The 27,067-nt window shown below is 48.7% G+C and overlaps 1 protein-coding gene across 2 annotated transcripts in view; it reads right to left on the bottom strand.

Annotated features, from left to right (window-relative positions):
- Positions 1–20,738, bottom strand: part of PLXNC1 (plexin C1) — a 155,095-nt gene extending 134,357 nt beyond the window's left edge. For both annotated transcript variants that reach the window (XM_055395469.2, XM_055395470.2), the window contains exon 1: positions 19,528–20,738. In XM_055395469.2, the coding sequence (XP_055251444.2) occupies positions 19,528–20,598 (1,071 nt within the window). In that variant the 5' untranslated portion in view covers positions 20,599–20,738. The remainder of the gene's footprint in view (positions 1–19,527) is intronic.
- Between the last annotated feature and the right edge of the window lie 6,329 nt (positions 20,739–27,067).

The raw sequence follows: 27,067 nt of genomic DNA, 5'->3' as shown, positions 1-27,067 counted from the left end.
GGAAGTCATGTTCAACTCTTACCACCACATGGACTGTAGTCTGCCAGGCTCCTCTGTCCATGGGGTCCAGGCAAGAACACTGGAGTGGGTTGCCATTTTCTTTTTCAAGGGATCTTCCTGACCCAGGAATTGAATCCAGGTCTCCTGCCTTGCAGGCAGATTCTTTACCACCTGAGCTGCAAGGGAAGCCCATATCTAGTATACAGTAGGAGCTTAATAACTGCAGTGATTCAGATTAGCCAAGAACCATGATATCACAGTTAGCATTTGCTGAGGTGGGATGAAATACTCTGTGAAAGATTGACTCCAAAAAACCCAGAAGTGGCTCAAAAGCTGAAAAGGAATAGGGAGAAAATTGCTTCTAAATTACTGTTTCATCTTCTCTAACATCTTTCCCCGACTTCTGAATGTTTCTCAATAATTGCATTTTTCCAAATTAAGTCCTGGATCAATAGCACAGGTAACTAGCATGGCCATTAAATCAACGTTCCCAGAACTTGAGAGCTGGTGGCACAGAAAAAACCACCTGGGACTAGGGGTCAGAGAGGTTAGGTTTACGATTCGAGTGTGGTTCTCATCCACTGGGTGATCTGGGCAATTCATGGAACCCTGTCGGAAACTGGTTTTCTCAGCTGTAAATAAGGCCAATAGTACCTGATTGGTAGGGTAGTTATGAAGGAGAGAGAATAATGACTGTGATAATAACAACATGTTAATACATGCCAGCTGCTATTGTTATTGATGGTGATTTAGTTGCTAAGTCATGTCTGACTCTGCAACCCTATGGACTGGAGCCCACCAGGTTCCTGTCCATGGGATTCCCCAGGCAAGTATACTGGAGTGGGTAGCCGTTTCCATCTCCAGGTGATCTTCCTGACCCAGGGATCGAACCCATGTCTCCTGCATTGGCAGGCAGATTCCTTACTGACTGAGCCACCAGAAAAGTGGGAACATGCATTTACTGTGTTTTCGTGGCGTATTTTATAATACTCCAACGAGTAAGATTCCCGTAGGGTGGTGAGACAGGCTTTCCATCATGGCTCTGCCACTTTCTAAGTAATTCTGTACACATTACGTAGCCTCTCTGTGACTCGATTTCTTCCTCTGTCGTTTTCCTACAACAGAAGTGACTATTAAGAGGAATCTGTGCCATGGACTTGTCACGAGGACTGAGTTAGGACGCAAGTCTCAGGAAACTGAGTAAAGTCTGGCATGTGAAAACTTACGACCCATGTCTGCTATCATTACCTTATTTAGGACACAAAACAATTGCTGCCATGCCCGTGGCAGTTAAGCCCATCTCCTCCTTTGCCATGAAACCCTAATTTTGTTCAGGTCACAATAAACCCAAGCCTGGGAAAACTATGATTGGCCCAAGCTTCATGGCTATCCCATTCTCTGTTGCCTGGCTCCTCACTTTCCTACCCTTAGAGCTAGAGGTGGCCATGTGGTCCAATCCGGACCAGTGAGATGCCAGAAGTCCTCTAGAGGCACTTCCGGGAATGAGCTTCCTCCTTGCTAAGAGAAGGCTGTTGCGGAAAGCCCTTTGTTCCTCTTCCCACACTTCCTCCCTTTGGACTCTGATGTGAGGCTATCCATGCAGAGAGGTGGCAGCCATTTCGCTTCCATGAATTCAAGATGGGAGATGAAAACCAACAGATTGGTGCAGGGGAAGGGTAAGAGACACTCGATTCTTGAGGACACCACTGAGCACAGACTTCCAACCTTTAAACTTTTTAATAACAATAGATGTCATGGTTTAAGCTGCTATTTGATTGGGTTTTCCATTACTTGTAACCCAAAAGAAGTCCCTGTGTAAGAAATGAGAGTCATGACTGTTGGACATGGCACTAGACTCTAGGTTTTCCTCTGTCATGAGGGATCAGAACTATTCAAGTGTTACCCTCTCACCCTGGAGAACCCTGGCCATAGTCAGGATTGTGCAGCCAATTACAACAGCGAGTCTGGAAGAAAATAGGAAAAAGCGGGCTTGGACTTCATGTAAACTTGAAGGGCTGCTCCTGCTAAATGGAAATGGCTTCTTTTGTGTTGGAAACACACAGAAATGGACAGGTCCCTGTGAATGGAAAAAAGAACCCTCTGAATGGCTTTCTTTTGCTCATTTCAGCAAATGAAAACAAAAGACAGACAGACTCCAGAGAAATTTGCTCACAAAAGTGAAATTAATACCTGGGGAGTCAAGTAGAAAAAGGGGAGAAATAATGCTGTGGCCCCCCGTGTCCAGAGATAATTTTCACTTTCGTGGGTTTTTTTTTTTTTTTTTTTTGGTCTATTTTCTATCTTACCCTTCTCTCCCCCTTAGGGCATAATCGGTAATGTTGCGGCCTATTCTGTCTAGTTTATTATGTGTAATTTATTTCTGAATCCCAGCCTCTGCTTGTTCTTCTGTGTGTAACAAGGTTAATGCCGTGTAATGATGCTTTTGCCAGTTCTGCTTTTCATGACAAAATCCAATCTTGAATTAGCTCTAAACCTTGTCTCCCCTTTGGGCTTTCTTGGGTCCCTCAGAGTTGTCACTGTGTGTCTCCTTCGCGCCATGTCTAACCACACGTCCCGCCCACACTTGAGCCTGCTCTCAGAGGGAAACATTTTTTGGTTTGTCTCAAATGATGTTTGGGCTGAAAAAGAGAGTGCCTGGGCGTGACACACCAAAGTGGGACCAAGGCTACTGGGAAGGAGTGTGTGTGTGAGCATATTCAGGAAATACTGGGCATATCATGAGGGAAACAGCTTGACCTTGTAGCTCCTTCGTATAATCTTTCAAGGACCATAAACATCCTCCAGTGTGCACTGCCCAACTCCAGGGGACACGAGCCTGTCTTCTAGGATGTGAACAGTACACTCTGGACTTAAGTACCACGGGGCCCTGCCCCTACCACGTGGAAGACGATCTGACTCAGTGAGAATCACGCGGGATGCTCACAGCCCTGCTGCAGTTATTATGGGAACAGCTGGAGGAAATGCACTCAAACGTGGTCTCTCAACTGTTGGGGAAACAGAAAAAGTCAAGTCTTTAATCCCCACAGTGCTGAAAAGATTCTCTTATTTTGGTTTTTCCCTATGGGGCCAGGGCAAAAAACAAATGGCTGTCTAGGAACTTCTTGTGCTCAGATGCTCAGTTGTGTCCGACTCTTTTGCTATCCTATGGACTGTAGCCCACCAGGCTTCTCTGTCCATGGGATTCTCCAGGCAAGAATACTGGAGTGGGTTGCCATCTCTTCCTCTGAGAATGATCCTGACCCAGGGATTGAACACATGTCTCCTGCGTCTCCTGCACTGGCAGGCAGATTCTTCACTGCTGAGCTACACCTGGGAAGCCCAATGCCTCTCTGGCAGTAAATATTGTACTCTGCTCTTCATTGGCATATACTCACCTGAAGTAGTTTCTTCATCATTACTTACCCAGGGACCCACCTGCAGTTAGGAAACCTCAGTAGGCCCTATGCCCAAGATCTGGCCCTGCTCTATCTCTGACCTGCTGCTTGATTTGGGCAAGCCCCCAAACCGCAACAACTGAATCTGTAAAATGGACGCAATAATACACATATGTCCTGCCTATTAGCATTGTTGTGAAGCCCAAATGAGATCACGCATGTGAAAACAATTGGAAAACTATGTTCATCAAGTTAGAGAATGGAAAGAACAACTATTTACCCATGTTAGATAGGGATAGTGAGTTTTAAGCCAGCTTTTTCACTCTCCTGTTTCACCTTCATCAAGAGGCTCTTTAGAGAGCTAGTGGGGGTGATGGAATTCCAGCTGATCTATTTCAAATCCTGAAAGATGATGCTGTTAAAATGCTGCACTCAATGTGCCAGCAAACTTGGAAAACTCAGCAGTGGCCACAGGACTAGAAAAGGTCAGTTTTCATTCCAATGCCAAAAAAAGGCAATGCCAAGGAATGTTCAAACTACTGCACAATTGCACTCATCTTACACATTAGCAAATTAATGCTCAAAATTTTCCACGTGAGGCTTCAACAGTATGTGAACCGAGAATTTCCAGATATTCAAGCTGGATTTAGAAAAGGCAGAAGAACCAGAGATCAAATGGCAACATCTGCTGGATCATCAAAAAAGCAAGAGAGTTCCAGAAAAACATCCACTTCTGCTTTATTGACTACTTCAAAGCCTTTGACTGTGTGGATCACAGCAAACTGGAAAATTCTTAAAGAGATGGGAATACCAGACCACCTGACCTACCTCTTGAGAAACCTATATGCAGGTCAGGAAGAAACAGTTAGAACCAGACATGGAACAACAGACTGGTTCCAAATTGGGAAAGGAGTACATCAAGGCTGTATATTGTCACCCTGATTATTTAACTTATATGCAGGGTACATCATGAGAAATGCTGGGCTGGATGAAGCACAAGCTGGAATCAGGATTGCTGGGAGAAATATCAATAACCTCAGATACGCAGATGACACCACCCCATGGCAGAAAGAGAAGAGGAACTTAAGAACCTCTTGATGAAAGTGAAAGAGGAGAGTGAAAAAGCTGGCTTAAAACTCAACATTCAAAAACGAAGATCATGGCATCTGGTCCCATCATTTCATGACAGATAGATGGGGAAACAATCGAAAGAGTGAGAGACTTTATTTTTGGGCTCCAAAATCACTGCAGATGGTGACTGCAGTCATGAAATTAAAAGATGTTTGATCCTTGGAAGAAAAGCTATGACAAGCCTAGACAGCATATTAAAAAGCACAGACATTACTTTGCCAACAAAGGTCCATCTAGTCAAAGCTATGATTTTTCCAGTAGTCATGTATGGATGTAAGAGTTGGACCATAAAGAAAGCTGAGCATCAAACAATTGATGCTTTTTGAACTGTGGTGTTGGAGAAGACTCTTGAGAGTCCCTTGGACTGCAAGGAGATCAAACCAGTCAATCCTAAAGGAAATCAGTCCTGAATATTCATTGGAAGGACTGATGCAGAAGCTCCAATACTTTGACCACCTAATGTGAAGAACTGACTCACTGGAAAAGACCCTGATGCTAGGAAAGATTGACAGCAAGAGAAGGGGATGACGGAGGATGAGATGGTTGGATAGCATCCAGACTCGATGGATGTGAGTAAGCTCCGGGAGCTGATGATGGACCGAGAATCCCGGCGTGCTGCAGTCCATGGGGTTGCAGAGTTGGACACGACTGAGCGACTAAACTGGTCATCTGAAGGAAGACTTTACTTTTGAACTCAAAGGATCCAAAGGAAAAGTTCAAAGTGCGCAGGAGGAATAAAGAAGGGAAGTTTAGGGACACACTTGGATATTTCATATCCACCTGCTTCCCTCCCTCTAAGGGCCCAGAGACCTCCTGCCCTGCAGCCCTTGTAGTGTTAGTCGTTCAGTCATATTCGACTCTTCGTGACCCCATGGACTGTAGCCCACCAGGCTCCTCTCTAGGCAAGAATACAGGTTTGGGTTGCCATTCCCTTCTCCCAAGGATCTTCCTGACCTAGGGATTTAACCCAGGTTTCCTGCATTGCAGGCAGGTTCTTTACCATCTGAGTCACCAGGCTCCAGCCCTACCTACAGCCAACGTCTCACTATCCCAGGTTTATCCTTCTTTATTCCTGTTTTGTGCACTACCCCCATCTAAATCTCTGTCCTTTCCATTTGATTACTTTCAGTCAATTATCTATGAAAAGACAACCCGACTCAAACAATTCACAAAAGTTTCTGAGTGACTGACAGTGCAAACAAATGCATTTTCCTAGATTCTTAGAGTTGGAAGAGACACAATCCAATAACGTTTTCCATGGCATTCTAAATAGGATATTTCTTCACTGTGGGGGCTGGCCTCCATGATGCGAGGTTTTTAGCATCCCTGACACCTGCCCATGTTATACCAATACTGCCCTCACTCCTCATTTTGACTATTGCAAAAGCTCCCTCTCCCAAATTGCTAAATACCTTCTAAATAAGTGGCATCATCTTCTTTGAGAACCAGTGGAATCGGTCATAAGGTTTCAGAGTTGCTGCAAAATGGTTATTCCAGACACTTCTTCCTTCCAACCCAACTCCTCCTCTCCATCAAGGTGAATGGTACCACCATCCACCCTCAGCTCCTCACCCTCCTCCATCACTCTCCACACCCAATACATGAAAAATCTCAGCTGAATCTCCCAGTCTTAAGTCTATCTTAAATTGCAACCCACTCCAGTATTCTTGCCTGGAGAACCCCATGGACGGAGGAGCCTGGTACTCTACAGTCCATGGGGTCGCAAAGAGGCGGACACGACTGAGCGACTTCACTTTCACTTTTTCTCCATCTCCATGGTCCCTACCCATCATCTCCCTCCTGAACTACTGCAAGAGCCTCCCTGTCTCTCTCTTTCAACCTATAATTTATTCTCTATCCAGTCGTCAGAGTGAGCCTTTAAAATATAAAATAGGCTATGTTCCTTCATTGCCTAAAGTTCTTCAGTGGCCTACCATCACATTTAGCATTAAATCCAAACGCCTTCCCGGGTCCCACCTGGTCTGGTCCCTGCTTACTTCTTAAAACTCAACCCTCGTCGCATGACTCTTTTCCTTCACTCTGCTTCAGTTCCCCCAGCGTCCTTCCTTCAGACCCTTTAACATGTCCCCATCTTTCTGCCTCAGGGCCTTGGCACGTTCTATTTCTTCTAGTTCCCCTCTCTTCACGTCTTGCAGGCTGGTTTTTCTGCAAAACAACTTTCAGATTTCAAGTTCAATGTCACCTCCTTATGGTCGCATGACTATAGATCTTCCTATCCCTATGCCAGTTGTTATTTTTAATTTTAACATTCCATTTGTTTTCTTGAAAATAATTATATTGCTTAAATTTTTTAATTCAATGTCTGTCTCCCAGTAGACTCTAAGCTCTACAATAGCTTATCTTACTCTATACCTCAGCATCTAGCAAGCTGTCGATAATCATTTATTGAATGAATAAATAAATACATGGATCAATGTTTGAATGCTTTCAGTCAATATCTAGCCAGGCAACCCTGGTACATTGCTAAATAGGTCTAATCATTACAAAGTTCTTCTCTTGAAGTAAAATTTGTTCCCTGCAAGCACTGGGCCTTGGTTCTGCCTGGGGAAACACCACCAAACTACACCTCAGCACCTGCTTCCATGTACTGGGTTGGTCAAAAAGTTCACCAAGTTTTCTTGTAACATGAAAAATCTGAATGAACTTTTTGGCCCATCCAATACATTCATATCCATAGTTCATTGATGCTTGGAGGAGAGTTTCTGGGTCTTTTGCCATCTCTGTCTATAGATAGTCTACAGACTTGGTGTACCTAAAATGAGGCTCTAGGAACTAAACAAAATACATTTAAGTATTTTGGTATCCTCTAACCAAAGCAAAGAATAATAGCCCTGTTCTTTCCCCATGATTAGAACAGCATAATTCATGAACATTGGGCTAACTTTAGAAATACCATAGTAGCAGCATGGATAAGTAGAAAGAACAGGAGATTCAGGGTAAAAAAAAAAAAAAAAAAACACTTGGGTTTAAGTTTAAGCTCTATTGCTTATGAGCTGTCTCTAAGCAGTCATTTAACCTTTCTGAGGATTCTCCACCCACCCACCTGCTCCATCCAGTCCATTTATGAAGCTTTTGGCTCTTGGCCAAGTGCTTGACCTGTAAAATACAGATGGGATTAAACCCCCTACTGTCAAAATGAGCCAATCAAATGAATTCTAAAACAAAATGCAACATTTTGCCATTGGTTTTCTGACACACACAGTAAGAGAACGAGTGTTTGGAGTATGGGCTCCACTGACATCCAGTTCCTGCAAAGAATTCAGGGAATTCACGAAACTGGATGAGAAAAAATAATCCTGTGTTGTGAACTCTGACCGAAATTTAGAATTTCCTTTAATTATTAATGCAGGACACAGTCATATTAACTGAACCTGTGACTTTGTCATCAAAAGAAGTCAGATATTTTCACGTCATTTTATAGTTGTTGCAGGTATCTCAAAATATCATTTGTGCTCATCTCTGCTTGGAAATGATGGTAGTTACTGCTGTTAGGTCTCACTATTCAATGTGTTAAGATATATTACTCTATCTCAAATTGGAAAAAAACATTTGGATATATCTGTAGATCAATATAATTGGTTCATTTTGCAGCTCTCTCTTTTTTCGTGTGTTTAAAACCATGGGGAAGGATCTACAGGCTTCCCCGGAGGTCCACAGCACAAGGGCCCCACGGGGTGAGGACCCCCGCATGGAGGGGCACGGAGACGTTGCTAGGCCCAGGAGACGGAGGCTGGGTGACACCTACAGCTCCCAGCTGCTCTGGGTGTCCCAGGCCTGCGGATGCCTCAGAGAAGCGAGGGCCAGCACTTGGAATCCATTTCCGAAATTGATCACCGAGGGAAAAGGGGCCTCAGGAGGATGTCAGTGTGCACTAATTAGGAACAGCTGATGAGTTAGAGAACATGCTTCCCAAGTGGACGCTTCCAAGACCAGGCTGGAGGGAAAGACCAGGAATCGGGCCTCACTGGTGAGGGAGTCACAGAGAAATGCCCTTCCCTCTTGGCTCAGTTCAGTTCAGTTCAGTTCAGTCGCTCAGTCGTGTCCGACTCTCCGCGACCCCATGAATCACTTGGCTACCTGGCTTTTATTCTTCCTATAAACACAGCTCCGGGGTCCTGGGCTTCTCTTGGAAGCTCTTACCTCTATAAGCTGTAATCACATCTTCTCCACCAGATGGAGAGCACCTTCTTTTCAGTTCAACTATTTATTGAGGGCCCGCTGTACAGTAGGTGGCATTCTCGATGCCTAGGAAGCACCGATGAGACACCCCTGGCTACTCCCCTTTGGCACCATCGCCACATTGAGCCCAACAAGAGCCTGGCACACGGCAGGCTCTCCATTGGAGGCTGACAGAGTTGGCCTCACTTCATGGCCAACTGAATGTTTAGTTGCCCTTTCTGGCAGGGAGGCCTCAAAGATATCTAAAATCTATGACAATGAAGCTAACCTCTCAATTCAACATCTTAAAAAGCTATTTCATTTAATCCCTCGTCTTTGCCCACACTGCCACCTCAGTTGAGGTCTCCACCAGGCTCACCTGGATTACTGCAGCCCACGTGATCCGTCTCCCTGCACATTCACTGTGGCCTCCACTCTAGACCAAGGTGACATCATTTCTCGCCTGGACTACTTAAGAAGCCTCTTGCCTTTTCTGGGGCCCATCTCTCATCCATGACCCACAGGGCAGCCATTATTTAGGAATTCAAATCCAATCATTTTACTTCCCTTCAAAGGCTCTTCTAAGCTTTGAGGGAAAAAAAAATATATATATATATACATATAAAACCTCCTTCCCACAGCCTGCCAGGCCTGTGGGGTCGGCTACTGCTCTCTTCCCCGACACTCTCCCCCCTCCACCTCCCTAAACCAACCACACTAGCCTTTTGTTCTTCAAAATGACCAAGTCATTTCCCCTTTTGAAGCCTTGCACTGCTCCCCACTCCGTGAGAGACGCCTACAACTATCCTTTCTCATCTTCCTGGGGTAGACTTAACTTCCTTAAAAAGAACTTTCCCCAACAGCTCAAATAACATGGCTGTATTATACCCTCAGCTTTTTCCTTCACGTAGCCCCAGTCTCAGCCTGGGCCTCAGTTTCCTCATCTGTAAAATGGAAATCACATTACCCATCTCACAAGGCTGGGGTGAGGGTTAAATGAGTTAATAATGGTAAAGTGTTTACTTAGAACAATACTTGGTGCAAAGTGAATGCTTTAAAAGGGCTAGCTATCATTTTACTGCAAAAAGCCGCTCTTTATTTTCTGCCTATTTATTGTCTACTCTATTCATTACTGATAGAAATATTTCACACAGTGCTTGACACAGAGTAGGGACTCAAGAAGTATTTGATTGAACTAGTGACTGTCCTTCTAATCAGCAGTTTTGCCTCTCGTCTCCATTCATTCTTCTGAATGATCACACTAGAACACAATCAGATCATGTCTACTTAGAGCCCTGCTTTAGTCCTCCAACAGCCACAGCTTTCCCACCCTGCTCAGCAGAGTCCTAAAAGTTCCTTTGAGATGCTGCAGGGACCAGCACGGAGAAGGCAATGGCAAGCCACTCCAGTACTCTTGCCTAGAAAATCGCATGGACAGAGAAGCCTGGTGGGCTGCAGTCCACGGGGTCGCTACTAGTCGGACACGACTGAGCAACTTCACTTTCACTTTTCACTTTCACACATTGGAGAAGGAAATGGCAACCCACTGTAGTGTTCTTGCCTGGAGAATCCCAGGGACAGCGGAGCCTGGTTGGCTGCCGTCTATGGGGTCGCACAGAGTCGGACATGACTGAAGCGACTTAGCAGCAGCAGCAGCAGCAGGGACCAGCAAGGGGTGGGGGAAGGCTGAGTTGCAGGATTCTGGGAGTTTCCCCTCACCCTGCTTCACCCTGAGCCTCAGCACTTGGCAATGGCCTCACCCAGAACAGCAGGTCAAAGATGATTTGTTAGCCTTTCTCTCACACTGAGCTTCTGGTTTAAGATTTAGAAACCTGGTTTGTAAAGCCTGAAAACGACTGACCATCAGGATAAAATCCAGCCATCGTGGCCAGTCTCATTAAACCCTTCGCCATCTGGCCCTGCATGCTCATTTCTGGACACTCCCCAGACAGGGTGAGCTACCTGCGGTTCACAAGCTTATTCAACTTCCCGCTTGCGCACAAGCTGTGCCTTCTCTCTGGAACTCCCTTTCTGCCTCTTCTGCGTGGCTTCCAGACACAGCTCCAGTATCACCTCTCTAAAGCCGCCCAGGTCCTCCCACGCTGAGCTTGGCACGTCTTCGTGGGGTTTCCACATCACCTTTTTGCTAAATTTCATAGGCTGTCTTAGGGCAATGCACAGGTTTGTTCTACTCTCACCCGTTCCATTACAGCAGGGGTGGATAAACTACCAGCTGTGGACCAAATCTAGCAAGCTGCCTGCTTTTTGCAATGCGCCCCCCTCCCAAGCCAAGAATAGCTTTTACATTTTTTCCATGGCTGAAACAATCTAAAGAATAATATTTTATGGCAAGTGAAAATTATACATGAAATTCAAATGTCCATGTCCATAAAGTTTTATTGGAACATCGCCATGAGTGTTCATTTATGCATTGTCTCTGGTTGCTGTCACACTTCACTGGCAGTCGAGCAATTGCAGCAGAGACTGCATGTGGCCTGCAAAGCCTCCGATATTGACAATCTTAACAGAAAAAGTTTGCTGACTTCTGCAGAAACGCGCTGGCCAGAGTAGTGGAGTGGGGATTACTGGGGTCAAATCCCCTTTGTGACTCCTCTGAGGAGACACTAAGTGTAACTATTGATCAGACAGTCAAACCCACCAACTTTGGAAACTGTAAAACAAATCACAATTCTCTTTGGTTTTCTGACACTATATAAATTAGTATTAATTTTCCATCTTGATGAAAATGCTAACAAAAACTATGAGCATAACTGATAAAAAATCTTAACCACTACCATGCCCCTAGGAAGCCCCCCTAGTGGCTCAGCTGGTAAAGAATCTGCCTGCAGTGCAGGAGGCCTGGGTTTGGTCCCTGGGTCAGGAAGATCCCCTGGGGAAGGAAATGCAATCCACTCCAGTATTCTTGCCTGGAGAATCCCTGGTGGGCTACAGTCCATGGGGTCACAAAGAGTCAGACACGACTGAGCAACTGACACTTAGCTCGGTGACTTTTTTCACCATGTCCCTGCTACCACAAACAGGTTAGATCCATGATGCCTACACACTGTCCCCCAGCAGACTGTGGGGGTTCTCAGAGCAGCCCTCAGTGATCATCAGCTCGGTGCCACCTCGTAGGTGCCTACCTCAGGGAAGGCAGAGGTGGGTCATGAAGCCTGAAGGGAGGTAGAGATGGTTCCATGCCGCTGTAGTCAATGTGGTGACCATGGTGTGGTTCTCCCACCTTTCCATTCCAAGGTAACCTGCCTATACCACCTACCGGGGGCCATCACATGATGGTCTTCCTTCTTCTGACAGAACCAGGACTTAGCATTTGTCCCAACAGCAACAGAGCCCTACCCTGAACTTGGGCTCATAATGTGGAGTCAAAGGATAGGTGGGGCCCCATTCTATTTCCTGGTCAATTGAACTAAATAATATAGAAAGCTGTTGCCAGTTGGTAGTTCTGTTCTGTTCTGTTCTGTTCAGTCGCTCAGTCGTGTCCGACTCTTTGCGACCCTGTGGACTGTAGCCTACCAGGCTTCTCCATCTATGCAGGTTAAATGCTATTGGGAGGCAGAGTGGGGATCAGGTCAGGCTGTGGCACATTCAGGTGGAGAGGGAGAGGGACAGGTGTTGGAGGAAGCCGAGGTGGTCATCTGGTAGTAGGACTGAGGGAAGCTGCCACCCTAAGTCAGGCTGACAATGAAACCTTCGAATGAGGATCCTTCACACTTTACGCGGCTGAGCACATTTTCGCTGCTGTGAGTGCAGAACCTTCTCCCCACTCCACATTATGCTCAGTTGCTCAGTGGTGTCCGACTCTGTACAACCCAGTGGGCTGTATGGAGTCCGCCAGGCTCCTCTGTCCCTGGGATTCCTCAGGCAAATATACTGGAGGGGGTTGCCACGCCCTTCTCCAGGGGATCTTCCTGACCCAGGAGTCGAACCTGGGTCTCTTATGTCTCCTGCATTGGCAGGTGGGTTCTTTACCATTAGTGCCATCTGGGAAGCCCACTGGCCCCCACATCAGAGAGCCCCAGCCTATTACTACGAAAAATCACGACAGTGATGGAGTAGATACATACACAGTGTTTACTCTTGGTCAGGAAGTGTTCATATCCTATACATATCAAGTCATTAATCCAGACAAAAATCCTATGAAGCAAAAAGGATCAATACTTCTAGGTAAACAAGCACAGAAAGGTTAAATAATTTGCCCAAGGCCACACAACTGGGAAATGGCAGCTATGGTCCCTGTCTACCTGGATCCAGAGTCTGTGCAGGCAACCACCTCTCCTCTTCCTAGGCTTCCATGTAATCCCACATGTTCCCATCCACTAAATTCCCCATCTCCTTGTTGGAGCTTACTTATGTAGATCTTGGTTTCATGCAACCAACTGTGCCTAATGAGAATAGAAATTGGTATCAAGATTGATGCTGTAAAGAGTAGCCCCTTAGAATTCTGGCGTGTAGAATTGGTTGTGTACAGCAGCTTGGAAGGCTCTAGAAATCTCCCCCTGCCCTGCCCACATCCTGGAATGAAATGCAAACAGACTGTTGCATGAAAGGGTGAAGGAGCTAACAAAACCATGACTTACAGGTTCTTGAGACTCAGACTCCAAACTCAAAAATAGTGAGGCTCTGGAAGTTTTTCTAGGTATTTCTGTTGAGCAATTAGCAGAGGATAAGAAATAGAAGGGGAGTGGGATTAGTTGGTTACTTTCTATGACCTGAAGTAAAACTGCAGTGAAAACAATGGGACAAATTCTTATCCCAGGTGTTTGAGCTGCAAGGGAAACTGTGATACCTTGCAGCTGTGGTTCCAAAACCTGAATGCATAGTAGAATCACCTGGAGAGATCGTTAAAACACAGACTGCCCATCCCACACCCTACTCTGAGATTCTAATTTAGTAAATCTGATGTGGGGGCCCAAGAATTTGCATTTCAACTAAGTTCCCTGGTGATGCTGTTGCTGGTCCAGAGACTACCTTTGAGGATCACTGCCCAACAGCACAAAGCCCTCTCTTTTTGTCTCTGGAAGGCATGAGCCTGCACATCATTAAATTATACCAAAGAAGTGCCAACCATGCTGGGTTTTTATGGTCAAAGTTAATGCTCAGGTTGGCAAGACCGCAAGCCCGGCAAGTCCAAAGAATGGGAATTTCTGGGGAAAGCCAGAGGAGTGGAGGATGTCAGAGAGGCTCAGACTAGAGAAGAAAGAGGCCCCAACACGTTAGACATCGAGAAAAAGACAATAGTTAAGGGGGCATGAAGGCTTCCCAGGGGCTCAGTGGTAAAGACCCCACCTGCCAGTGCAGGAGATACAACAGATGAGGGTTCAGTCCCTGGGTGGGGAAGCCCCCCCGGAGGAGGAAATGGCGACTCACTCCAGTATTCCTGCCTGGAAAATTCCGTGGACAGAGGAGCCTGGGAGTCCATGGAGTTGCAAAGAGTCAGACACGATTGAGCAACAGAGCCCAGCATACGTAAGGGAGCATGAGGTGGCCAGACTCAAGAAAGTGTGGCTGCTAAGGACAGAAAACATCCCCAACATGAGCCCCCAACCCCTTTCATTTATTAATTTAACAAATATTTCTTAAGTTACTATGCTAGGTACTCTGGCTTCAACAGACAGCGAAATGTTACAAGGTTCCTGACCTCCTGGGGCTTGTATTTTAATTGGGCTTCCCTGGTGGCTCAGAGGTTAAAGCGTCTGCCTCCAATGCGGGAGACCCAGGTTCGATCCCTGGGTCGGGAAGATCCCCTGGAGAAGGAAACGGTAACCCACTCCAGTATTCTTGCCTGGAGAATCCCATGGACGGAGAAGCCTGGTAGGCTACAGTCCACGGGGTAGCATAGAGTCGGACACGACTGAGCGGCGGAACGGAACGGAATAAAGACAAGAGTTCCTGTAACCCAGATTGAACAGGCTGAGATCTCGGGATTGAGTTTATGAGCTAGTTCTTGGGTGCGAAAACCAAAAACTTGGAGCAGTCCTTAAAGGTCCTGTACGTCTCTCTGAGGTTGTTATAAGTCTGAATACAAAGAGTGCCAGTGCTACCTAGAAGCTGACCACCGAGGAACTACAACCCTCCCAAAGACTGAATTTCAGGGGCTCAAATATGCAGATCCAGAAACCCAGTTAGCACTAAAGAATTCTCTGTTCTACTATCTTAAGTCCAGCTTAAGACAATCCTAAAGGAAAACCATTGAATCCTAAAGGAAATCAGTCCTGAGCATTCATTGGCAAGACTGATGCTTAGGCTGAAACCAACACTTTGGCCACCTGATGTGAAGAACTGACTCCTTGGAAAAGACCCTAATGCGGGAGAGATTGAAGGCAGGAGGAGAAGGGGATGGCAGAGGATGAGAAGGTTGGATGGCATCACTGACTCGATGGACACGAGTTTGAGCAAGCTCTGGGAGATGGTGATGGTCAGGGAAGCCTGGCTTGCCACAGTCCATGGGGTCGCAAAGAGTCAGATACGACTAAGCGACTGAATGAACTGAAGTCCAGCTTACAGCTGATCTCTGAGTAACAGCAAGAGCCGAGCCTCCTCATGGAGGACAAGACTGACACCACAACCCAACGTCTGAGATGCTGAACTGTTCACGGCTGTGTGTAACAAGCTCAGGTCCTCGGTCCTCTGTCATTTACCAGTTATGGAAATTAACCAAAGCTCTCCAGGTCTCAGTGTCTCATCGTAAAACCATAACAAGAACTACGGTCCTTGCCGCATATGGGGCATTACAACCAACAAATGTAAGGCATGTGAAGTGCTTAGCTCAAAGCCTGGCCATAGTAATCACCTAACAGTAGCAGCTATGACTGCTTTTTCCCTCTAAGTGGGTGTTGGCCTTTTTAAATCCCTGCTTGCATATCAGATGTGTGTATGGGGGTAAAATTCACCATCTAGTCTATAGACTACAAAGTGGCCAGACAAGATCATAAGGAAAACTAAAGGGGAAACAAACATCACAGGAAGACTGTGGATTTTGAGGTCAGTAAGGCTGCACTGCTGAGTGGCCCTGGGACATCACTTCTGCACGCAGTAGCTAGAAGCATCTTGGGTTACTGTCTGTTGGAGAGCATGCGAGTGTTTTGTGGTTGTCTGCATGACAGATAACTTATGTCAGGCTTTGGAATTATGTGATTGTAGAGGAAGGGGGTGTGTCTCCCTACAAGGAATAGAATGAAATAGAAGACTCATCTCGTTGTCCAACACAATAAGAAAACACACTACCCTCAGTGTCCACAGAGGCCACCATGTTTAAACCACAAGCAACCCCAGGACCCAACCATAGTAGCCAAATGATCTGGACCAATCAGACTTCAAAACTCAGGTACACACACTTTTCTATCAGCATATTGGTATGCCAAGGGTGGCAGCAGTTCAGAGATGAGAGGAAGTTAAGTTAACTTGTACATAATTTAGAACATTCATTTTTATGTTGATCCAAGCACACAGATATGTTACGGAATAGAATGAAAAAAAAAAATCACATCAAGTTTTAAAACACACTTCAAGGGGTGTATCCTAGGGGAAGCTGGTTGCTGCCTCTAATTAGGGGACTTTGAAGGCAATGTTTGAGAAGCACTAGAGTGGTGGAATGAATGCAGAAGTGGATATTGCAAGACCTGGGTTTAAACTGGAGGCTCTGATGCTTACTTCGTGTATTATCTTGGGGAAGTTGCTTTAGTGATCTCAAGCTTCCTCATCAGGTAAATGGGAAAGTTCCTCAGAGAAGCAACCTTAGACTTGATGAGGGGCTCAAAAGAAGTAATATATGAGGAACTGCACACCAATACTGATTAGGATTATTAGAGAGGGTCTACAGAATTGGGCTGCCTGGGCACGTGTGCAGGCTGGAGCTAACCTGCCATAGTTGTGAAAGGGGATTCAAAGTTGGAGGCAAGACAGAAAAAAATCATGGCCCAGTGTGTGAACGGCTGAGGACACAATCATTGCACAAGCATCTCGTGAATGAATCCTTAGCGAGAGAAGCGGAAGGCAAGAGAATCAGCTCACAAGAGATAAGGAGAGAACCTAGACATGAGAAAACGAAACCCAGTCATTCCCGTCACTTTCCTACCCACGGCTGACTGAAGATGGAAAATAAGAGAGTCATCCAGGGGGAGCAGGGGAAGGCAAGCCAATGTACGCTGTGCCTCGCTGCCTATGGATTACTACTACAGTGCTGTGTCTGCTCTGGGGGAACCACTGTTAGAATCGACTAAGGCTCCCTCTAGAGTGTTTTTCAAGTTTCGTCTCCTGTCTTGGGCGCCTTGTAATTCAGCACGCCTTTTCCAAAACACATTGAAAACCTGAAAATAAAATGCAGAACAAATGCAACCTAAATGACATCATTGTTCTGAGCGACAACTAGGGGCACACTGATCTCATAACCCCATTAAATGGGGTTGCCACCTGCTATTGTCCTTTCAATGGTAGAATCAGTGGCGCCCAGCACAGAGCATTGCCTGCACTTTCAGGCATCAAACAAATATCTGTTAAAGTATCTTATCTGCCTATTTAATAGGTTATAAAATTGTCAGCTTTTTCATAAAAACTACCACCTTTCCCTCCTCCCCATTCAAAGTCTCTCTTGAAATTCAATTCCATTAAGGCTTTTTAATACATACGAGCAGCAAGGAATTTATTTTTTTTTAAAAAAAGGCAAAACTCCAAGTTCCCACCTGGGCAGCCCTGACAAGCTATTGTTTGAATTGGAGAACATTATTTAACTTGGATGACAAGCTCAGTGGGTAGAGACCCCATCTTTCAGAAACTGCAGCTCTGAGCACACTGGGAGCTCTCGATAAATAACAGCAGCAAGACATGCTGTGGAGGGACCTAGTTTAATTATTTATTTTTCCAATTCTAGATTTTTTGGCAGCATGTGTTGTTTACCCCTTGCTTGATTTCTAAGGGGCAGCCACGTCCCAGAAGTGCTCCACAAAGACAGATAAGCAGTTGTCTGACTTTTCCTTCCCCTTATCCCAGGGCAAGTAGGAACACCTGATCGAGCCAAAAACGTGGATTCTGAGTGCATTCAGGGTGCCTGCTGGGTTTGGAAGGGAACTAAGTCCTCCAGGACTCAATGGGTAGAGCGAGGCAGTCAAGAGAAATGTTTTGGCTCCCACACATCTACACAGCTGTCAGATGGCGGAGCTTGGACTTCCACTGTTATCACCTGCTGTGGGCCTCTGAGCTGTCTCGTCATTAACTCAAGAGACCAAGTATGCCTAAAGCTGGACACTAAGTGCTATGTGGGGGTACTTTCAAGTCTTTCAACAGAGAAGTCAAAGGTGATGTTTGCCAAACTTGAACTCATAAGGATCTCATGAAGACAGATATTAAATATTAACTTATAACTGTATAGCCAGATGAAGTCATTTAGGGAGTTTATGCGTTATTTACATTTTAAAATAATTATAGAAGTAACTAAATGAAGACATTATGTGTGTGCCCCAGCACACAAGTAGTCGGCAAGGAGGAGGAAGCAAATGACCCTTCTAAGGGGCCTTGCAAAAGACCTGGATTTTTTCTTTCTGGGTAATAAGGCTAATATTCGGTAAGATGGGCTCTGCCTGGGTGAGGGTGGGAGTGTCTTTCCATACACTTCTCAATAGACCTTAGCGCCAACGTCCTCTCTATGCTTACACAACAAATGTATCAACACAACACGTTTTTCCAAGTGAAGACTTCTCGCCTTGCTCTCTGACGCATTTTATACCAAAACAATGGCAACACCTGTAGCCGTTAATTTCTGCTCTTTGATTCCTGTCCAGTTATAAAGGAGGCGCTCAGCAGGCTCCCCTCTCAGGAGCCATATGTGGAGTTGATGTGCCAGCAGCCTTGGAAGGAAAAGAGCCTCGGAGAAGTGCACAATGGCTCCATAATCCCCATCAACTGGACCCTCTTGAACCGCGGCTTTCTTTCGCAGTCAAAGAAACGCCAGTTTCCAGAGTCAAGCTGTGGCTGTCCTGGGAACCCTGGGGGAGGTGGGGGAGGTGGGGGTGGTGGAAAACTCTGCCATTTGCCTGGGTGGGTGGTGCCCCTGAGCCCCGCCATCTAGTCAGACAATCTGGAGCCCAGAAACTGCCTGTGGCACCCCCAACACTTTCTCTCGCCCTCCCCTCTAGGGTGAGGCTTTTTACCCACAAAGCCACCTCCGCCGGCCCAGCCTCTGCCCCAGCCGTAGACCGCAGCGCACACCCTCCGCAGAGCCACAGCCCCGCCCCCTTGCACCGGGTCGCAGAGAAGGTTCTGTTCCCCCGAGCCGGAGCCTCTGTTCCAGCCTAGCGCTGACCGCTGTCGGGCAGACCAACTCTTCAGACCACATCACACGGGTTATGGGGGGTGGGCACAAAGACTGGGGTGTGGCAAGTCCTTTAGGTTACACGGCTTCTCGGCCCAGGGCACTGCATTTGGTAACCCTGGTGCGGACAAGGGTCACAGACACAGGCCAACCCAGACCACACACCGGGCGAGCGTTTAGGGGAGGGCGGGGGAGCCGCCTGGGGAGGCCCAGACCCAAACAAGCGCCCCTGTTTGGATAGGCAGGGATGGCAATGGGATGCAGTCACCAGAGTTTTGAGCTTAACTCCTACCCTCCCCACCTCCGTTTTTTTCCACTCCCTCGGGGACCTCTGGCCGTGCTTTAGAGTAGCCCGAGGTACCAGAACGGCCGTCGGGCGGCCACAGGGCTGCGTAAATCCGAGACCTGGTAAAGGTCAACCCTCTCTGCCTACGGCTCTGCCTCGCCCGCGGCTCCGCAAAGGGAGCGCTCCCCTCCCCAGGAAGAGGCAGGACTTACGCAGTTGTTCTCGTTATTATCGATCTCGAAGTCCCAGCGGCAGATCTTGGTGCGCGCCTGGATCTCACTCATCCTGAAGAGGCAGAGTGCGGTGGTGGTGGGCGAGCGCTTCTCCTGGTCCTCTCCGGTGGCTGCGCTGAACACGCCCGCCCAGACGTCCAGGGCCTCCACCAAGCTGGAGGAGAGGAGCAGGCGGCGGCCGTCTGGGTGGCCGTGGCCGCAGTGGAGGGCCGCCTGGCCCTGGAACAGGAGCATCTCGGAGCTCTTGGCGATGCGCGCCATGCTGGGCCAGCCGGTGGCGGCGCCTCTCGAGTAGTTGTATGGGTAGTAGGGGAAGTAGACGCTGCCGTTCCAGAGAAAGGCATCCACAAAGTGCAAGCTACCCCCGCCGTCGCGCAGCTTGAGGCGTCCCGTCTCCTTCGTGGCCAGGCTGCGCTTCCCCGTGTCCTTGAGCGCGATGGCCGTTTCGCGGTCGGACGCCGCGGGGTTGCAGCGGCTCGCCGTCTCGGACTCGGGCAACACATAGGTGGCGGCCACTGCCAGGTACCAGCTCTGGGTGTCGTTCGCGTAGTACACCACGCCGGCCGTCGAGCCCTGCGGGTGACACGACACCACCTCGGTGCCGTTGCGCAGGGAGCTGCGGCTCAGATTGCCCAGGGGTCGCACCTCGCAGGCGCCCCGGTCGAAGGTCCAGCCGGTGAGCAGCAGCCCCTCGAGGCCGGCCGCCCCCTCGCGGTAGGGCAGCAGCAGCTTGCTGAAGCTGCTGCCCGGCCGGGGCCGCGCGGGGGGCGTCAGCGGGACGGGCTCCGAGCAGTTGCCCGCTTGGTCCCGGTATAGGCGCGAGAGCCTGTGCTCCAGGCTGTAGTCCAGCTGGTCTAGGCAGCTGCCGCTCGCCACGAACACGCCGTCCTCCCGGCTCACCGCGATGGCTCCGATAGCTTGCTCCGACCGCCACACGGGCTCGTCCGCGCCCCGGCTGGGCGCCGCGAGCGCCAGCAGATAGGCGAGCAGGGGCAGCAGCGCGGCGGGGCGCGGGGGGCGCGGCGGTGCCTTCCTCCCGGAGACCTCCATGGGGCTGTGGCGGGGGCGGGCCGCCCCCGGGCAGGGCGCGCGGCGGCGACAGCGGCTCAGGCGCGCGGCGAGCTAGACGCGGGCGGCGGCGGCTCCTGCGCGCGCTCGGGCTCCCGCGGCCGCCCCATCCCCGCGGCTCGCCCGGGAAGGAGAGCGGGGAGGGCGGCGCGCGGCGGGCTCGTTCCGGCAGCCTGTGCAGCGGCGGCGGCGGCGGCAAGCCCTGCGCGCTCCGGCGCCGCTTCCTCCGGGCCCTGCTTCTCCGGAGAGTTCCTCTGTGCAATGCTGGCGCTCGAGGGGAGGCGCGGAGGGGAAGGGAGGGGACGGGCGGAGGGGAGCGAGGCAGGCGGGGAGGGCTGGAGAGCTTGGGTGCGCTTGTGCGTTTCACTTTCCCATTGTGAAAGTGGGATGCAACTGGCCCCCTTCCTCATCCTCTTCCTCCTCCTCCCTCCGCCTCCTGGCCGCCCGCCCTCCCTCCACGCCCATCTCCCCTCCCCTCTTGATTCGGTGAGATCGGGAGGAGGGAGGTCTCGTAATTTGGGTTACTGTGTAGGTGGCCTCTTTCATCTATTCATAACAAAGCTGAGCCGCCTGCCGCCGCCGCCGCCGCCACCAGAGCCCCGTAGCTCGCCCGGGGCTCCCGGGGCGCGCTAACAGCGCACCAAGCTGGCTCCGGCGCCTGGCCGCCCGCGGGGCTGCTCCAGCGCTCGGGTTTTGTTTACGAGAGCGGCGCGGAGAGATGCGCAAGGCTCGGGGAAGTAGGACCCAGGCCGCCAAAGGGTTGCGGCTGAGGCCCGGGGCTCGGGCCACTGGGAGGCTGCGAGGGCGGCTGACAGGTGTGGAGCGGCGGGAGGGAGGCCCGGGGGAGGAGCGCGAGAGAGGGAAACACAGACAAGATCGAGGCTCAAGGAACCAGGGCGCCCCTGTGACAGGCGATGGGTTTCCTCGGGTCAGAGGAGTGAGGTGGAGGAAAGGCAGGCGCCAAAATTCTGGTTCGGTACAATCCCTGGGGCCGGAGCTCCCATACTTGAGGAGGTTCTCTCATTTCCCTTGGCAACGGAGTCCCAAGCTTTCAAACCTAGCACTTAGAAAGTTCTACTCATCATCTAACCTGAATGATCATGGCTAATATTTATTGAGTACGTACTGCGTGCCGGGTCCCGCTTGATATTCATTACGTGGATTAAAACTCACTTAATGCCCATAACAACCCTATTGGTGACTGTTATCAGCCCCATTTCGTTTGGAGGGGTGGAGACGTTGCGGAACTTGCCGGGGGTCCTACTGCTGGCAGACAGCAGAAGTGAGATTGAAATTCCCTTCTAGCTCCAGGGCCGCTTACAAACCGCTCCCTCTAGCCAAGTTCCACCCGTGGTCTTTACAGAACTACCTGGAGAAGCATTCTCAGCAGGTGGGACAGAAAAGTTCCCCAAGTTAAATGTCCCCACCTACCTCCCCAGCCCAGCCTTCAGAGTCAGGTACCCTTATTTCCCTAGAGGCGCTCCCTCTGTCCCCTCCTTTCCAACCTCTTTCCTTTGGACTCTCTGAGATCTCACCAACCCACCAAGACGGCAAATACCAGCTGGGCCGCCCCTCAAACCACCAAGAACTTCTGGAGCCCAGAGACTATCTGGATCATTGCACACCTGTGTGTGGGTTCATGCTCTCTCAGAAGGGAGCCTCAGAGACTGCACAGATGCCTCCCAGCCCTGAGGCAGCTGGCAACACCAGCAGCACCTTACCATCTGGCAGGTGGCCCGGGGTGCCGTAGGGGGACCCTGAGAACGCGGTGCACCCCATGAGAGAGGATCCGTGACCCTTTCCAGGCTATTTCCAGGCCAGAGGCCCCAGGGAGGGTAATGGTCACAACCCCTTCCTTCCTTTCCCTCCCAGTTTCCCAATTCTAGATGGAATCGGTTTGGGGGAGGGGTGGGGTGCCTGGGCGTCCTCTCGATGCTGAGTCCTTCTGAAGGAGCAGCTGTTGCAGGTTTTAAACTTCTACCATAGTGCCCCAAGTTCTTCTCCCCGGTGCTGAGGGACAGGGCAGGAGGAGATTGATCTAGAAGGCTGAAGCAAAGGAGGGTGAGGGGAAGCAAGAAGCACAGGAGGAACTGGGGTCTCCAATCTGGACGTGCAGTTAAAGGCTCACATCATCCCGGCAGTAGCTCTCATACTTTGAATTCACAAGTGGTCATCTTTCCATTTGTTCTTTCCTTGTTTGAAATTGGATAACATTATCTTTGCCTGCCAGGAGGCAGCACGTGCTTTCCCACAAGCTGTCAGGTCGCTCTTTCTGCTGCGGTGAGGGCGGTTGGGGCGCCGGTGAGGAGATCTTTAGGCGGGGCTAATCAGACACACTGCTCCAAAATAATCAGGCGTCACTCCCTGCACTGTCTTCCCACCTGAAATGTTTTAAGAATTTTTGCCCTGCTGGCAATGGAAAAAGTGGTATCTTGAAAGCATCCACAGTAGCTCATGGAACCCTTCACAGCATAGGAGGGGATGTGTGTGCCTATATTTTGACAGCGTTCCCTGTGAATGGTGAAGAAACACAATGATCTTCCCTGCCTTCAAGAGTCGACTGTGGCAATGTTGTTATGAGAAGCAACAGTTCAATTCCATTCTGGAGACAGTTTTACTTCACTGGTAACCAAGTAATTTCTCGAAGTCCCGTAGAGTTGGTACAATCAGGAGCAGACCATCTTGGGAGCTATTTGGATTAAACATACTCTGTGGTGCGGCATTTTGATCACTTCTCAATTCATTGCTGCCTCGTGTTGAAAAAGAAACAACATCTTAAAAAACACTACCAGCAAGAAGCATAAGTGGCTTTGATGGCTACAGTCTCTTGCCATTCTACTGGGATCATAAGCCCCGCTCTTGAGAGCAGGCTTCTTTTCTCTCCCATTTAATTGTATGCAGGCTCCTATGGTGAAAGAAATCAGAATCTGTGCCTATTTTTTGGCATGAAAAATGTGTAGGACTAGGAAGCATATGAATGTGTTCTTTGCTGATTCTATCCTGCTTGGTACAAACATGTTTGGCCCATTCCAATTTTCCTGTGTGCTAAAGCTCCACCTTCAGGACATGAGTTCACGTTTGAAAACGGTGGGAAACATGAACGACCAAAATAAATATTTAGGCATGTAGATTCTGAATGTTTTTGATTACTTTCTCTCGGACACCACTGTCTGGCCAAGGATGTGAATCCCACCGGTGACAAGGTTTCCCTCTCCCAGTGCTGGAGCCCAGCCCATCGGATGTCACGTATTGCACATTCAGAAGTCCTTGTAACACAACTGGCTGAAACCCAAAAAAAGGAAGATGGTGCAGATTTATCCTCCAGACAGAGACCTGCTACCACGGAAACAGGCAGTTCAGACTGATTCCGAGCAGTTTTTATTTGTAGCATTCACTAGATGGGAAAGTCTTCATAATGAGAAAATATCAACTCCCCCAGGCACCAAAGGCAATCTGGGTTAACCAGACCATCCACAATCAGACTCATTTCTGCTGGACAGGACGTTATAGGTCCTGTGGCTTCCTGCCGAGGTTCAGGACATTAAGAACTGGTCGGCAGGCACCTGGTCACAATCACAAGATGGCTATCATTGGTGCTTCAGTTTGCTTTCTGACTTAGGAAATTCTGACAGTGGTCTTTGGGAATTACTGGCCGGGCAGAGATGAAAAGCCACCAAGATTAGTTCTGGTAGCCAATGAGTTCTCTTTATGCCTTATTTACATAGCTACGACCCCCTCGGTGGCATTTGGAAAGCACCGCTCAGTGGGTTGAATAGTTCCGGTCATGTCCTTCTAGGACTTAAGACAGCTTTGCTCAAATCTCTGTGGTCTTCCACATCAAGGCCCTTATCAGAGCTTCTAGCCCCCTTTGTGACTGACAGGAAAAAGAAAGGAGCCAGGCTTCTTTCTCGTCTGCTGATGAGTAGATGGTTGAAAGCAGATAAGATGAAGAGCCATTTAATAAGTTTGAATTGATGCTGAAAGACGAGTTGAATGCAGTTCAATAAACATGGAAAGTCAGTCAAAGGCACAGTTAAGATGTGGTAAAGGAACATTCATTGGAAGGACTGATGCTGAAGCTCTGATACTTTGACCACATGATGCAAAAAATAGACTCACTGGAAAAGACCCTGATGCTGGGAAAAATTGAGGGCAGGAGAAGAAGGGGGCGACAGGGGGTGAGAGGGTTGGATGGTATCACTGACTCAGTGGACATGAGTTTGAGCAGGGTCTGGGAAATAGTGAAGGACAGGGAAGCCTGGTGTGCTGCAGTTCATGGGGTCATAAAGAGTTGGACACGCAACAAAGGAACATGGTGCCTTGTCCTCCCTGCCCACCCAAGATGGCCCCACACAGTTGCTGAGCATCTTATACTTTGCTGACGATGCCCATGCCTTTGGTTAAAGTGTTGAAGGCTCAGTGGTGTTCCTTCAGTAGGCAGAAGTTGGTTTGCTCCCCGCATTACAGTTGTTTTTATGGACATCGCATTGCCCTCATGGTCATTCACCAGCAGAGATACCATTGTAGACGGGAGAGTGGATTGTATGGAACAATTCTTTACTCCAGGTACAAGACTTCCTTTAAGCTAAAAGGGGGCCTTCACTCAGCTTTAGGGATGGATGAGTTATTGCCCTATGGAAGGGATGTCAAATGTCAGATGTTTTTAAGGGACTGTGGTGTCTAGGACATCACCCTGCCATCCTAGTACCTCCCTTCTCATGTAATACACTCAGCGTCATGAAGTTTCTCTTGAGCCCTTTCTGCAAAACATTCACCAAAACCATCAGTGGTTAAGAGCATGAGACCATTATCAGCTAAAAGCAAAATACAGTAAATAATCAACCATCACAGTGTTTTTCCAGACCAACTGGAGTTCATCCGGCACAAAGCACAGAGTCATCCATTAATTATTCCTCCGGATCTGGGGGACCTCTGTAACTTGTGAGCAGTCTTTTGGTCACCAACTTTTCTCTGGTTTTACACAAAACCCGGGTCTATCCCTGCTCATGGTTTCCTTGCTGCTGTTTTGAAATATGGAGCCAAAAGGGCATCATGGACTAGACACAAAATGCCGATCCCTCTTTAATACAATGTCCTGCCCTGTGTCTCTGTTCTGCCTTCACAGCTCTGAGGCTCCCTGTTAGTGTAATCATAGGCCCTGAGTCCTTTGATAACTGGCAGCTTGGCATAAACCCATTTAAAGAGAAGAGCTGCCAGAAACCAGGCCCTCATATTAATAACTCAAATTCTTGAAACGAATAGCAGAAGATAAGATAAACACGCAGATAACGTCACAATCACTCATACTTCCGTTTCCTTGAGATTCTGACAGGGAGATGCTCTGAGCTGACGATGAAGTTGCTGGACCGGGCGATGAGCGGTCTGCTGCTTGCCACCAAGTTGGCACACCTTCTCATTTTTAGGCCTTGCCACTCCCTAGAAAATATATCCACCAAGATGGACGAGAAGCAACTGGCATCAGCTCTGAACTTGGGTTGTTGACAACAGGAAGCTCAACATGTCCCCATGGTGAGGGCAGCCTCACTTGTCACCCACGGTGGGGAAGGCATTGGACGTGCAGACAGCATCATGCAGAGTCCCAAGGGCAAATCCAATGGAAGGCCGAGCATTTACCTCGCCATTCTGCCCCTTCTCTAATCCTATTTGTTTTTCCTTCCCTGTTTGTGCTGGGTAGTTTCCACTGATCTCTAGAGAACACATTCCCACTCTTCTCCATCCTGCTGTACACCCGCAAGTTTGACATTTTTTTCACATCCTCCTCGCTTTTTGGGTTCCAGTTAAGTCCAGCCAATCTGAGCCCCCATCAGGAGACCCAGGGGTAATGTCTGGATATTTATTCTTCCAGTGATCTGTGCACTGGCCTTGTCCCTCTCAAAGGCCACAGAAGCTATGATCAGCCCTGTTTTACAACTACATCTATGGTCCCAGCCTTCTCTGGATTATCACCAGCCTCCCCCGACTCTTCAGATCTGCAGGAAGCAACGTCTCCCTCTGTCGCTGGCCCTGGCCGGTCACCCTTCATCTCGTCCACACCTCTGCCATGATCCCTTCACTAACAAACCCATTTGCCTGTGTCACTTCTTTTCTGTCAGAACCATAACTGATGTACCAGCCCCCCTCCAAGCATGGGTGGAGAAGGGAACGAGAATGCTACTTAAATCTGTACCTTCTCTTTGTCCACTGATGGGGAGCATGGGACACTGCTATGCACAGAGAAACTCCTAGTCTTTCTCTCCAAATGTGTGGCTCCCCCCAGTCTGGATTTCGGAAAATCTCCATTTCTTTCACCCCTTTGCAACCGGCTTTCCTACACTAGATCAGCCTGGTGATAGAGACAAATGGAAACCTGACTGAGTAAGAGTATACATTTTTTTCCAGCAAAATCATAAAACTAAAAGCTTTACTTTAAAAGTAAACCGAGAACTACTGC

This window comes from Moschus berezovskii, chromosome 6 (assembly GCF_049115385.1).
Source record: "Moschus berezovskii isolate FMDL1 chromosome 6, NW_MosBer_1.0, whole genome shotgun sequence".
Lineage (NCBI taxonomy): Eukaryota > Metazoa > Chordata > Mammalia > Artiodactyla > Moschidae > Moschus > Moschus berezovskii.
This window is presented reverse-complemented; position numbering and strand designations above follow the sequence as displayed.